Consider the following 14,938-nt stretch of genomic DNA (forward strand, 5'->3'; position numbering starts at 1 on the left):
CCCCACCGGTGGCATTTCGGCTGCAGTCGTTTGCCCGATGTATCTGTAATCCCCCCCGCCGTCCCCCCTAATGAGCCACACTTCTTCTACAACCGAGTAGCAACAAGCCAGAAGAATTTCAGCCTGGAACAGTAACACTGTACTCTGCATGTTTACAGTGCTTTTCCTATTTAAACTTCTATCTCCTTACCCAGTTGTTCTTCATAACAATCTCATCTGCATTGGCTTCTGCGATTCCTTCGTTCCACAAAGCTACAAATAAAGACAAAGATTCCGCAGCCTGCCCAAGGCTACAGAGGAACAAATGAAAGAACCAAACTACAATTTCCAGCTCCGTGCCTGCACTAGAGGACTGCAGACCCTTCCCCAGCCAGAAGCCCAAGGTCTGGTGTCCACCTGCTGAGCATCCCTTCTGCTGGTGGAACCCAGGAGCAAGGCTTTCTCCATGGTCACACACTACTTCCAATGCAACTTCACAGAATCCCAGCGTGGTCGGGGTTGGCAGGGCCCTCTGTGGGTCACCCAGCCCAACCCCCTGCCCAAGCAGGGTCACCCAGAGCAGGGGGCACAGCACCGCAGCCAGGCGGGGCTGGAATATCTCCAGAGAAGGAGACTCCACAGCCTCCCTGGGCAGCCTGGGCCAGGGCTCTGTCACCCTCAGAGGGAAGAAGTTCTTCCACTCCACAGCTGGGGAAGCCTTGCCAGCCGCCGTGCCGTTCCCATCACCTCTGCCCTCCGGGAGCTCTACAAGACAGCTCACACCTAGGACAGGTCCGGTCTTGCAAAGCTGAGGTTGCTACAACAGGCCCACGCTGGAGATTGCTTCAAATCTTCTGCTCTGGCTAACGACGAGCGGCTCAGAAGTACAGTTATTTGTCTATGACATGCAAATATTTGCAGTGGATGCAATTGCCAAAACACAAAAGGTGAAAAACATTATCAGCTCGGCTTGTTGATCATCTGCATTAACCCACTGACGGCAGCCATGGCATTAAGGAAGGACACGCTACTTGTTTACACACAGTCCAGCTAGGACTCACCACGCCTCGACAATTTTTGAGCTGGTAAGTCTAGATACACTTTTTTCTCTTGATAATAAATCCACACCTATATCCAATATTCAAAATAAAGCAGGACAGCAGCTTTCTAGGACTTGATTCCCACACTAGTGCTTCTGAACCTTCACACAATGTTCTCAAATCCCATTAATGGATGCAAACATGTGATATGCCTGAACACACACACCTACCAGTCGTAGAATTACTCCAATAGTTTGGGTGGGAAGGGGCCTTTCAAGGTCATCTAGGCCAACCCCCCTGCAGTGCCGATTTGCCCCACTCGAGCCTCCTGGAATACTTGTATTCATTTCAGCAGTCAGTGACTTGATTTTGATCGATCAAATCAAAATCTCACAGAGACCTGATTTTGTAATTTCTTCTCAGATAAAATTCCTACTGATAGTAAAACCAGAGGCTTTGCGTTTCAAGGGCTTGTGTAAACAGCTCTGACAAAGGGAGATCCAACACCCCGTTCCTGGTTGCTTTATCTAAGAACGTACAAAAGTGTTCAGAGACAGAAGACCTGGAGTAAAGCTCTCAAGATCTCCACCACTTCGGAGCCACGGCTCGACTGCCCAAAAGGTGAAGGGAGCAATTCACAGCCTGGGTCCATCTTGTTGGGATTACGGCTCTCTTAAAGAAAAGCGCGCAAAATGATGGCGTCCACACCACTGTCTGGTTCTTTGCAGCTCAACGCGGCGTACGGAAAATCCACAGTTTAAGGGCAATCCCCACTCTCAGCAGTTCAGCTGAATGGGAAAGCTCCAGCCAACGCCATGTAAGAGAACTACTGACACACACACCAAGTTCTAATCAAGCAGAGTAACGTACCTCCTTGAAGTTATCGAACGCGGAGAGGATGATCTCGTGCCCTCCTCTGACGAGGCAAACAGCTGCTAGAAGCTCCAAGACGAGGGCCTTTGTCCTGCGAAGCAGAGAAACCGCAACAGTCAGCGAGCACCACGTGCTGATCCACCTTCTTTCCACCTGCTTGCAAAGGGATGTGGAAACCTGGGAGACGTAGCTGGCACCCCGTGTAATTTTAACCCCGTGGAACCAGTAAACCTCTGGGATGGACAACGCTGAGCATCACCTGATCCAGGGCATTCTGACTCTCCCGGGATCATGCAGTTTTCCCCCCCATTTTAACACTTCTCAAAACATGCAAAAACGCAAACCTCACACTGTGCTCGTGGCAACCCAAGCAAACCGACGGCCGCTGCCTGGCTCTGGCAGAGGCAGACCCCGGCAGCTCCTGCTCCCGCGCAGCGCCCGGCGCAAACCCGGAGAGCAGGCGGCTTCACGCAAGCCAGGCTCACCGCACGCCAGCCCGCCGCCTCCCCGCAGCGCAGCCCACCCCCCCGAGCCCAGGTTTTACCGAATGTGCTCGTAACTCAGATCCTGATACAAATCTGAATTATGTCCTATGATAATCTGTATTATTCGTAGCCACACACACACGCAAACAAAGAAACAAGACGTGGTTCACGGAAGTCAATATAGGATGCCTTAGCACGTCGTTCCCCTCTTCAATCAGAAATCTGGGCAATGATTGACAGCAGCGCTGACACAGGCATATTAATGAGAGAAGGCAACAGATTACTGAAAGAAAAGCATGCAACAGGCTCGGTGTAACTCTAATATTAATAATCCCCAGTACTTTCTTACAGGGTTCACACGAGGCAGAAGCACCAGCCGGACTTTACGGCCAGCTGAGCTCTGAGCAGACAGTAAAATCATGCAGACACAGAGGAAATTAGTCTCATGCTAAAGCACTGACTCAAACCAGATGTTAGGGAAAAAGAAATACCTTTTGGCTTTCAAAGTGTCAAGGTTATCTTTGGAAACCAGACAAACTGTTCACTTTCCTAGGAAATTTTAAATGTATCACTTTCAATTCTCACTCATCCATTTTCTTTCCTGCCACAAGCAGCACATCCGAGCTGTTTCCGATGGGATGAAGGGGTCCTTCCCACAGCAGCATCCCCTCTGTGGCCAGGCTACGAGCCGCGCGTGCAGGCAGAGGGGATGCCCAGGCCTCCGACGCCGGCCGGAGCTCACCCACCGGCTGGGTGGGGACGGGGAGAGGACGGTTACGGCCGTGTCGGTGGCATCGTTTGGGCACAAGCGGAGGAGGAGGGGTCCCTACACCCACCGTCCACCCGGCCTGCCCACCCTGCAGCATCACTCAGGGCTGCTGCTTCCCTTTTTGCACACCCCAGCCAGCCCCAAGCACTCCGACCTCCGGTTTCTTCAAAAAGTACGATGGGGCTAAAACAAAAAGAAATCAGGGCTTGAACAGCACTAACATTAAGTTTTGTCTTCAGATTATTTTAGCCACATTTGAAAGCATTTGTTTTCATAAACGGAAATCTAAATAACTCCTTCCAGAAATGAAAATTTCAGCTCTCTCTCGATCACCTGATTTCCAGACACCGGACACTAAAAATGATAAAAACAATAAACTTCCCCTATCCTTCCCATTTATCCCGTGCCGAGGCTTGCTGACTTCGGGCTAAATACAAGAGGGGAAGGAAGCACCCGCTTCCATCAGGACAAGACTCCAAGCAGTGCACTGTAAGCAAGCGGACAGCCTAAGCAGACGCTATATATATATATATATATATATATATGTATATGTACACATATAGAGTGCCGTTTAGCTTCGTCTCACCCCCTGGCTCTACCTTTCCTTGCAGAGATCAGCGTGCCGGTCGTGGTGAGGCCCGCAGGAGGCCCCAGCTCCAGGCGCTGCTGGAGGTGGCTGGCAGGGTCCCCAGCGCGCGCGGGGACGCCAGGGGCCGCAGCTCCCCGCCAGCCGCTCCCCTGCGCGGTCGCTGAGGCTGAACGGCAGCCCGGCACGGAGCAGGAATGAAGCCCTCTCTCTGAGGCATTCCAACTAAGGACTCCCTGGACAACACCTAGTTATGAAGATTTTCCTGCTCCTCAGGAAAATCCCAGGCTAAGCTGCTCGCTATCAGCAGGGTCCTCTCTGCACCGCAGCAGAGCGGGAGTGCTTAAGCAGCAAACTCTCCGCTGAACACTCAGTAGCTCCTGAAACCAGTGGATTGAGCTGGTGATTGCTCACCTATTTGCACCATAACACAGATTTAATCTGATCCGGAATGAAGCCTGATGTTTGCTACAGGTTTGTGCACAAACACACCCCTGAAAATCCCTTTCCCCGCACTCTGTACTTACCCACTCCTTAAACTCTCTAAAAGCAAGTGCAGCCTACCTGGGATTCTTGTTGTTCAAACTTAGTGCAATTTCATTAACGGCATGTGGATGCGACATGACCATGTTGAATCCATACTGAAAAGAGGAGAGGAAAATACCGTGTCAGTTTTGAGACTGAAATTAGTATTTTTAAAAGCCAACAAACCACGTATCTCTGACCAGCCCCAGCGCAGTACAGCGCTGGAAGCCAAGCAAAGCGGTGCCGAGTTCACCGAGCCAGCCAGCACATTTCCATCCGCCACCGCCCCTGACAACTTCCCTGCCACCAACGGTGTTGGAAGCACTCGCTTTGGGCACGTCAGCCAACAAAGAGGGGTCCAAGAGCCGCTCCTGCCCCGCTGCCAACCCCTCTGCTCGTCGCTTCCCCCCACGCCTTTTCCATCCTGACAGTCCAGCGTGCCATTCCCCTCTCCAGAGAGGGATTCGTGATTCGGCTGCGGGTAACTCGTAGCTGTTATGGTTTTAGCCAAAAACCCCAAGTCTCTGAAGCTACCTGTCTGACCACAGCACCCCACGGCAGAGAGAAGAAACCCAGGGAAAGGAGATGAGCTTTGGTCTCGCTTAATCTCGGACTTGCAGTTACTGAACTGCCTTGTGATAGACATGCAACGCGTGAAAGCTTGGATTTTCCATCAGCGCACAGCTCTTCTGAAAACTTCTCGTATTTCCTGAGTTAGTACTAAATTTGGAGACAAATTATGGTCTCATTGCTGTAGCTGTGTGTCTGGTAAGTCAGCGAGCACCGAGCCCACCGCTGCGAACAGGAACGGGCCCCATGTGCGCAGCTCCTATCGCCGTCTGTCTTCACACCCGTACCAAATCACCCCCACGGGTACACAAGGAGTATGGTACACACAGAATCACTGAATCAAAGGATGGTCGGGGTTGGCAGGGACCTCTGGGGGTCCCCCAGCCCAACCCCCTGCCCAAGCAGGGTCACCCAGAGCAGGGGGCACAGCACCGCGTTCAGGCGGGGCTGGAATATCTCCAGAGAAGGAGACTCCACAGCCTCCCTGGGCAGCCTGGGCCAGGGCTCCGGCACCCTCAGAGGGAAGAAGTTCTTCCTCGGGTTCAGCTGGAGCTTCCTCTGCTTCAGTTTGTGCCCGTTGCCCCTTGTCCTGTCACTGGGCACCACTGGAAAGAGCTTGGCCCCATCCTCCTGACCCCCACCCTGCAGATATTTATGGGCATTTCGAAGGTCCCCTCGCAGCCTTCTCCAGGCTGAACACTGCTTCCCAGCTACACCGACTACGAAGGAGTTTCACCGTTTCACCGTAACACTTCACCACTCGCCTTCTCCCCCCCCTCCCAACAACGGAACAGTTAAGTGCTCCAGAAGAACAGAAAGGGAGATACCTGGTAATTCATTATGGCCCGTAAACACATGATGCAGACGTGAACGTCGTCTTTTTTACTCACTAATCGGGAATTCTTCAGCGTTCTGCGGCTTGGCAAGGTGCTATACCTGCAAACGAAACACAGCTCCCATCAACCACGGACTCCTTTCCAGCGGTGAGAACACAGGAGTGGAAACGTCCCTGCGCCGGGTGAAAGCGCAGACGCCTTCCAGCCCTGCAGAGCCGACGACCATCGGGCAAGACGCAGGCAAATAAAGCAGGGAAAGGCCCGGGGGAGCCCCGGATCCCCGCTGGCCCAGCCCCGCGCCGGCGCAGAGCCCGAGCTGCCCACTCAGCCCTGCACCCGGCGCTGCCGATGCCGCCAGCCGATGCCGGGTACCCCCATCCCTCGTGGCACGCGACGGGGACGGAACGAGCCACGGAGGCATTCGGCGTGGTTTTCCACGCGCTTCACCCTGCACGAGCAGCGGCACGGACTTCTACCAGGACTGAGCATTCGTAGGCATCAGCAAACGCATTAATTATTAATTAATTATTAATTCCTGCTGTGTTTCGGTTAAGAATGGTGCCTCTCTTCTGTTCTGCAGCTGAGCCTTCTGAAAGCCCTCCAAATTATCGGAGGAAAATACAGCCCTTAGGAACTTTCCTCAGAGCAGAGGCACTAATTATGTTAATTGTAACCCCTAGCTGTTAAATCAACCTAGAGCTCAGCTAAGTAAGCAGACGGAATAAACACAAAGGGAAGTCTTCGAATCCGTCACTTCTACGGCATCGTGAGTGAGAACCACGCTCCGCTCTTCCCGAGACACTGCCTGGTTTCTGCAGGCAGAAACACGCGTCCCACGCTGGGCACGGGGAGCTGGAGCCCAGGAGAGGGGCTGGAACACCTCCACACTCCTCCACCTGCAAAACCGAGTAAGCAACGAGAAGATGACGATGACGGTGAAGCAATCCCTCTGACAGCGACGCGGTAACTGCTGCCATCGGCTGATGGTGGCCGCGGTGCCGCTGCGCGTCCCGGCGAGCCCGGGACAAGCCCCTGCCCACGGTGGGGGGTCTGCAGCCCCCAGCTCTGCCAGGGACACGGGGGGTTCTCTGCAGAGCCACCCCGAGCAGCCCCAGCCGGCGGCACCGTCGACAGCGACGGTGAAGGGTGGTGTTTGGGGTCGGACAAAGACGTTATTTATCCCGCTCCCCCAATTTACAGCGTAAAACCAGCCCGGAGAGGAGGTCCAGGCAGGTTCTCCACTAGTCACAGGGCTGCAGCGTCCAGGGATTTGCTCCTGGTTTACACCCACGCAGGTGGGAGCAGAGGCCAGAAGGGCATCGGCTCACCGGCTCGGAGCCCAGCTAGGCAGGCACAGTCACCCCTGTGCATCTCCTGCTATCACTCTGGGGCCCGAAAACGGAGGCAGAGAGTGTAAAGATTGGCTGATAGGAAGAGAGAGAGAGAACAACAGAATCACAGACTCACAGAATGGCAGGGGTTGGCAGGGCCCTCTGTGGGTCACTCAGCCCAACCCCCTACCCAAGCAGGGTCACCCAGAGCAGGGGGCACAGCACCGCGTCCAGGCGGGGCTGGAATATCTCCAGAGAAGGAGACTCCACAGCCTCCCTGGGCAGCCTGGGCCAGGGCTCCGGCACCCTCAGAGGGAAGAAGTTCTTCCTCGGGTTCAGCTGGAGCTTCCTCTGCTTCAGTTTGTGCCCGTTGCCCCTTGTCCTGTCGCTGGGCACCACTGCAAAGAGCTGCTTGTCTAATCCATGCTACTCATTTTGTTTTAAAACGAGGTGTAGCTTTTAAAATCAGTCATTAACATCACTATTAATAATAACAATAGCAAATATTAATAATAAATACATGAACAAGTAACAACAGACTTGTTTTATTCTGACTCACTAGCTCGCTCTGACACAGAGAATGTACTGGCACGTTTTCTCCCTTTAACTGCACCAAACGAGGTCGGCAGCCGGCCCGGGGGTCCGGGCGCACCGCGTGCCGGGCGGTGATGGCACCCAGCAGCACCCCGGCTGTGTCTGTGTCTGCCTGGGTGAAACCACCCTGCCCTCGGAGAGCTCAGCCTCCAGCAGTCCCTGCCCTTCGCTTTCATTTTCCAGGAGCACCAAGATGAAAGCAACCCCGAAATTCAAAGCAGAATACAGCTAACCTGCTTCATTTTTTTTTTTCCCATGCACATGACTGCATAAAGGGGCTCAGGATTGCGGGTTTGCGGGAGACGTCCCCCAGTTTTGCCCGAGAACAGCGAGCGGCTGAAGCACGGGAGCCAGGTTTCGGGGACCTTTAACTGGGAGCCCCGCGCTGAGTCTGAACTGGGAAGGGTGGAAGCGCTGCCAGTGTTGGCTGGAGACCGTGTAACCACGCCGTACGAGCGTATTTCCATACATTCATCTCACTAAATATGAAAAACTGCAATAAGAAGGTTTAAAAGTCATCTTCAGTTCCTACAACGACTGAGCTCTGTTTTAAACTACTAAAGGCTGCAGACATGATTTTCCTTTACATTTTAAACAAGCAGAGTAATTAGATCTTTATCACTCTACCAAAAGAAGAAAAAAAATATTCCTCAGTGCCTGGTGTATCAACTCCTTAAATTTCAGAATGCCTTTAATGATCTGAGAGAGTCCTGTCAGCTGTAACAAGTGGGAGCAACTGTCCTTAAACTATATATAAAAGATGACCACAAAGCCAGAAATCAGCATTTCCAGCCACCTGGGGAGCAAGAACCGGGGAGCAAGGACACTGCGTGGCAGCAGGACCCCGGAGCAGGCTGGGTCCCTCTCCCTGGGCACGGAGCCTGGTCCCCAGCCCCGGATGGAGCCCTCCTGGGCTGAGCTGCTCCCCTCTACACCTCTCGCTGCCCCTCGCCCGAGCCCCGCGCCGCAGAGCGATGCGGGCACCAGAAGGCAGGCTGGCGGGGAAGCCAACCTTCGCCTCGTCTGAGGAGGTGGAAAAGACCCGCGGAAACCCAGCACGGGCTGCAGACCTCCCGTAGGGCACTGCCTGGAGAACCTCCGGTCGAAGCCGGGAGACGTTCACGCTGAGGATTCACACAGCAGCGACCAGCCAAACCATGGGACTGGTTTGGGTTGGATGGGACCTTATAGACCACCTCGCTCCACCCCGCTGCCCTGGGCAGAGGCCAGGTCAGAGGTACCTGCTCTGCTCTGCTCTGCTCGGTTCTCTCCCCGCAGCAGCCCTCCCGCCTCCCCTGCCACCCACTCTTCAGCGATGCCACCAGTGACACCCGGAGCCGGCACCCTCTGCCTCGCAGAGCTTCCCCCGCCGCGAGTTTACGACCGGGCTGAGAAACGGGTGCGGAATACGCAATGGGGAGCTGCAGTGCAGAGAAAATCTCTCCAGCACAGAGGGGATTCTGCCCTAGATTTACGTTGCTTCCCTTCAACAGATGCAAATTTCTTCACACAGGCACGAGTGCCAAGAATTAATGAGGATTTTTTTGTACGGAAACTCTTTTACGGCGACTCTGCGCACTGGGACCCAGGCTCAGGACGCTCTCTCTGTATCAGCGGCAGTTGCAGCGATCCCGATGTTATTTGTTTCCTTCCTGGAGGACTGGCAGTAGCTCCAACACCTCCCCTTACGCCACATGAGCCAAACCAGGGTGGACGATCTTCTTTTGCTATTATTTCATTTCTCGTTACTCAACGGTCGGCTGCTGCGAGCGTCTGGCTGAGTTGTGGGGTTTGATTTCCTGTCTGCTGCAGGTCAAAGCTTATGTCACCACGAGTATATTTATCCTGGTAATTCAACTCAGATGGTTCCTCTTTTATTTCCCCTGCCCCTCCTTCCAAGCAGAACTATAAAACCTGACTGCTGAAAAAAGCCGAAGCAGAAAACCTGACCACGTGCAGCCAGCCACCGGCCGCGGGGACAGGGTGGCACCCGGGGGCAGGGAGCCGGGACACGGGAGACCCAACAACCGCTCAAAGCCAGGCTAAACCTCGGTGTAAGGCTCTTTTTCTCACCCAGAAGTACATTTCTGTTCTACTCGTTCATCGTTTCTATTCAATTTGTTAACGATGGAGTTGCAAAGGTGCTGCCACGACGTCGCCGGAGCCCTGGCCGCTCTCTCCCCCACCAGCCTCCCACAGCAAGGTGAGCAGGACCCTTCCACCCCACCAGCCTGAAGAAATCCGTTTTGCTGAACCACTCCTGCCTCCACGTCCCCGTGACTCCGCTTGAAGGAGATCAGCCAGCACGGCTGAGAGTGGCCGGGGTGGCCGGGACTCCTCCGGCCCCTTGGACAACCGAGACCCAGGCAAGGCAACGTGCAACGGCGGCGTCTTCTGCAAAGCAGCTCACACCGGCACGGAAGGGCCACAGATGGGTCATTAAAACACCCACACAGCAGACTGGGATTCTCCAAGTAAATACAAGCCCTGTTCACTGTGGTGAGCACACATCTCCATACAAACTCCTGCCATCTCCACCAGCTTCCATGGGAGGACTTTTGTCCTTAAAACAAGGACATGTGCCCAGTCCAATGGTGTAGACTTCTACTGCACCGCGTTAACAACAAACACTAATTACAGCTGGTTTCTCCTACCATTTTAAGCTTACTGTCTGCTAAAGAATATCAGGCCCTCGTTTGTCTGTGCTGGCTCCCCTGAGCAGGAGCCATGCAAGCAGAAGACAGCCCAGGGCAGACCTCACTGGTCCCCGGCAGATCGCCCAGCTCTGCGTGGGCTGGACTCCTGGCTCTTCATCGGGTTTGGTGGGTTTGGAACATCATGGCGATGGTGGTGGTGGTTTGGAGGTGGTGGTGTTTGTGTCGTGAATGTCCTCCTGACAGCAGAAGGGGACTTTGGAGGAGGAAGGTCTTGGAGCTTCCTAGAAGCTTTGGAGTTCTCTTATCTCCTCTTAGAGCAAGTTACAAGTTCAAGGCCAGGTTGGATGGGGCTCTGAGCAACCTGGTTCAGCTGCAGATCACAGAATCACAGAATCACAGAATAGTAGGGGTTGGAAGGGACCTCTGTGGGTCATCTAGTCCAACCCCCCTGCCGAAGCAGGGTCACCTACAGCAGGCTGCACAGGATCTTGTCCAGGCGGGTCTTGAATATCTCCAGAGAAGGAGACTCCACAACCTCCCTGGGCAGCCTGTTCCAGTGCTCCGTCACCCTCAGAGGGAAGATGTCCCTGCTCACTGCAGTGGGGCTGGGCTAGCTGACCTCTGAAGGTCCCTTCCCACCCAAAGCATTCTGTGATTCTATACAAGCTGCGTCTGCCAGGCATGGGGATCCCGAGCTTGCACCCCTCTGCAGGGACAAGACCAGGAGCCTGCGCTCGGCAGCGGCCCCATCAGCACCAAAACCAGCGAGGTGCCACCAGCTCCTCCGCTCGCACCTGGCAAGCCAGGCCAGCCAGCCACGCTGCCGGAAAACGTCACCTCCTGCCACCCCAAACAGGGACGACGACGCCAGTTTGTGCCACGAACGCCAGAGACCCCGCCGCCGGGCTGACGCCGGTCCGAGGCCCCGTGCACATCGTTGTCTTCGTGTCGGGAAACCAGAGGGATCGCAGGACTGACCGCCGGCTGCTCAGTAACACGCTCTGCTAAATTCCCACGTAGCCAGCAGAAAGCCGGGTGACAAAGCCAGCCGGTCCCCGAGCGGTGAGAGTGCTAACGGCGAAGTCCAGCTCCTCGCAGCCGAAGCAGCAGCGCCAGCTCCCAGTCACAGAATCACAGAATCACAGAATAGTAGGGGTTGGAAGGGGCCTCTGTGGGTCACCCAGTCCAACCCCCCTGCCCAAGCAGGGTCACCCAGAGCAGGCTGCACAGGACCTTGTCCAGGCGGGTCTTGAATATCTCCAGAGAAGGAGACTCCACAGCCTCCCTGGGCAGCCTGGGCCAGGGCTCCGTCACCCTCAGAGGGAAGAAGTTCTTCCTCATGTTCAGATGGAACTTCCTCTGCTTCAGTTTGTGCCCATTGCCCCTTGTCCTGTCACTGGGCACCACTGAAAAGAGCTGCAAAGAGCTTGGCCCCATCCTCCTGACACCCACCCTTCAGATATTTGTAGGCATTTATAAGGTCCCCTCTCAGCCTTCTCTTCTCCAGGCTGAACAAGCCCAGCTCCCTCAGCCTCTCCTCGTAGGGGAGATGCTCCAGTCCCCTCACCATCCTTGTAGCCCTCCGCTGGACTCTCTCCAGTAGCTTCTCATCTTTCTTGAACTGGGGAGCCCAGCACTGGACACAGGACTCCAGATGAGGCCTCACCAGGGCAGTGTAGAGGGGAAGGAGAACCTCCCTCGTCCTGCTGGCCACAGTCTTCTTGATGCACCCCAGGATCCCATTGGCTTTCTTGGCAGCCAGGGCACACTGCTGGCTCATGGTCCAACCGCTGAACGCGTCCAGAGCCCGTTTAGGGATGAGGATGCATTTGCCTGGGTCACTCTCTCGTTACGGACTCCACAGATTTTGAGGAAAGAAATGAAGTTTCTCGGTTCAATCCACATAAAAATTGAAGTATTCGACTCAGAAGAAAGGGAATTTCTAATGGGTTGGGACATCACAAAGTCTGCATTAATATTTATTTGACAGGAGAGGATGATTCTCATGTGAAAGCAATGCTCCTTCCCCCCCAAAAAGCAGCAATAAAATCCCCAAAAGGTCCATCCTCGTTTTTATCCTTCTGCCCTCATTTTGGTGTTTGCTTCCCAAATCCCTGTGCCTCCTCCTAAAAAACAAAAAAACCACCTCAGTTGCCACGGAAACGCAGCGAGCAGGGTACTGGCGGGGTTCAGCACTACTAAAAAGAGCTCTGGGAAGCCAGTGAAAGTGGCAGCTAGAAATGGATACCCTCGGCCACGCAACCGCACCGACGGCAAGTCCCCGCGTCACCGCCGCCGGGACGGGAACCGAGGAGCCACACACGCGTGCAAAGGGGCCAACCCCACCAGCACGGGCTGCTCCGTGCTCCCCTCCCGCTCCTCTCGCTGTGATGAAACGTGGGTGGCACCGAGCAGCCGGGACTTCTTCATCAACAACCTGGATGAAGAGTTAGAGCGTACCCTCAGCAAGTTTGCTGATGACACCAAACTGGGAGGAGTGGTGGATACCCCGGCAGGCTGTGCTGCCATTCAGCGTGACCTGGACAGGCTGGAGAGTTGGGCAGAGAGGAACCTGATGAGGTTCAACAAGGGCAAGGGCAGGGTCCTGCACCTGGGGAGGAACAACCCCAGGCACCAGGACAGGCTTGGGGTGGACCTGCTGGAGAGCAGCTCTGCGGAGAGGGACTGGGAGTGCTGGGGGACGACAGGGTGACCATGAGCCAGCAGTGTGCCCTGGGTGCCAAGAAGGCCAATGGGATCCTGGGGTGCATCAAGAAGAGTGTGGCCAGCAGGACAAGGGAGGTTCTCCTGCCCCTCTACACTGCCCTGGTGAGGCCTCATCTGGAGTCCTGTGTCCAGTGCTGGGCTCCCCAGTTCAAGAAAGATGAGGAGCTACTGGAGAGAGTCCAGCGCAGGGCTGCGAGGATGAGGAGGGGACTGGAACATCTCCCCTACGAGGAGAGGCTGAGGGAACTGGGCTTGTTCAGCCTGGAGAAGAGAAGGCTGAGAGGGGACCTTAGAAATGCCCATAAATATCTGCAGGGTGGGGGTCAGGAGGACGGGGCCAGACTCTTTTCAGTGGTGCCCAGCGACAGGACAAGGGGCAACGGGCACAAACTGAAGCAGAGGAAGCTCCAGCTGAACCCGAGGAAGAACTTCTTCCCTCTGAGGGTGCCGGAGCACTGGAACAGGCTGCCCAGGGAGGTTGTGGAGTCTCCTTCTCTGGAGATATTCAAGACCTGCCTGGACGGGGTCCTGTGCAGCCTGCTGTAGGTGACCCTGCTTCAGCAGGAGGGTTGGACTAGATGACCCACAGAGGTCCCTTCCAACCCCTACTATTCTGTGATTCTGTGACCGCGCGGGGCCCTGGGGGCTGCGGGCAGGAGAGCCGGTGCCGTGACGCTGCCGTACGGGCACCAAAAATGGGAAAAAACGGTGTTAAAGCCGACACGGAACACGGTCTCCCCAAACCTTCTTGCTGTTCTAATAAAAAGGAATCCAGGCCAAAGCTGTTTTCATTTTTCTCACTGCTATGGAGTAGCAGGGATGAGTCCAACTGTCAGCCTTCTCCTTTCTCATCCAAGAAGGAGGACCGCGTCTTCCTTCCTCTCCACTTCAGCAGTTTTTATAACAAAGACAGCAGAGGAGCTTCCGCGCAGCAGAATCCCAGAATCCCAGCATGGTCGGGGTTGGCAGGGCCCTCTGTGGGTCCCCCAGCCCAACCCCCTGCCCAAGCAGGGTCACCCAGAGCAGGGGGCACAGCACCGCGGCCAGGCGGGGCTGGAATATCTCCAGAGAAGGAGACTCCACAGCCTCCCTGGGCAGCCTGGGCCAGGGCTCCGTCACCCTCAGAGGGAAGAAGTTCTTCCTCGGGTTCAGCTGGAGCTTCCTCTGCTTCCGTTTGTGCCCGTTGCCCCTTGTCCTGTCGCTGGGCACCACTGGAAAGAGTCTGGCCCCGTCCTCCTGACCCCCACCCTGCAGATATTTAAAGGCATTTCTAAGGTCCCCTCGCAGCCTTCTCTTCTCCAGGCTGAACAAGCCCAGCTCCCTCAGCCTCTCCTCGCAGGAGAGATGTTCCAGTCCCCTCCTATCCTCGCAGCCCTCCACTGGACTCTCTCCAGTAGCTCCTCATCTTTCTTGAACTGGGGAGCCCAGCACTGGACACAGCACTGCAGATGGGGCCTCCCCAGGGCAGAGCAGAGGGGGAGGAGAACCTCCCTCGCCCTGCTGGCCACACTCTTCTTGATGCACCCCAGGATCCCATTGGCCTTCTTGGCACCCAGGGCACGCTGCTGGCTCATGGTCACCCTGTTGTCCCCCAGCACTCCCAGTCCCTCTCCACAGAGCTGCTCTCCAGCAGCTCAGGCCCAGCCTGTCCTGGTGCCTGGGGTTGTTCCTCCCCAGGGGCAGGACCCTGCCCTTGCCCTGGTTGAACCTCATCAGGTTCCTCTCTGCCCAACTCTCCAGCCTGTCCAGGTCTCGCTGGATGGCAGCACAGCCTGCCGGGGTATCCACCACTCCTCCCAGTTTGGTGTCATCTGCAAACTTGCTGAGGGTACTCTCTAACTCTTCATCCAGGTCATTGATGAAGAAGTTGAACAAGACCTTAAAGAGTACCTTGTTTCAAAGCAAACCATGTTTCCTTTTCTTTTGGAGAACCCCACTCTAGGGCAGCACACTACGCTCATGCAAT

General features: G+C 55.3%; 1 protein-coding gene across 9 annotated transcripts in view; it reads right to left on the bottom strand.

The window, feature by feature from the left end:
* FMNL2 (formin like 2) overlaps positions 1-14,938 on the bottom strand; it is a 167,899-nt gene that overhangs the window by 40,182 nt on the left and 112,779 nt on the right. For all 9 annotated transcript variants that reach the window (XR_012765003.1, XM_075430039.1, XM_075430034.1 and 6 more), the window contains exons 7-9: positions 5,655-5,763; positions 4,297-4,373; positions 1,890-1,983 (exon numbers count right to left, since the gene is read on the bottom strand). Coding sequence is in view for 8 of the 9 variants with exons in the window: in XM_075430039.1 (XP_075286154.1) it covers positions 1,890-1,983; positions 4,297-4,373; positions 5,655-5,763 (280 nt within the window). In the remaining variant the exon portion in view is untranslated. The remainder of the gene's footprint in view (positions 1-1,889; positions 1,984-4,296; positions 4,374-5,654; positions 5,764-14,938) is intronic.

This window comes from Opisthocomus hoazin, chromosome 9 (assembly GCF_030867145.1).
Source record: "Opisthocomus hoazin isolate bOpiHoa1 chromosome 9, bOpiHoa1.hap1, whole genome shotgun sequence".
Classification (NCBI taxonomy): domain Eukaryota; kingdom Metazoa; phylum Chordata; class Aves; order Opisthocomiformes; family Opisthocomidae; genus Opisthocomus; species Opisthocomus hoazin.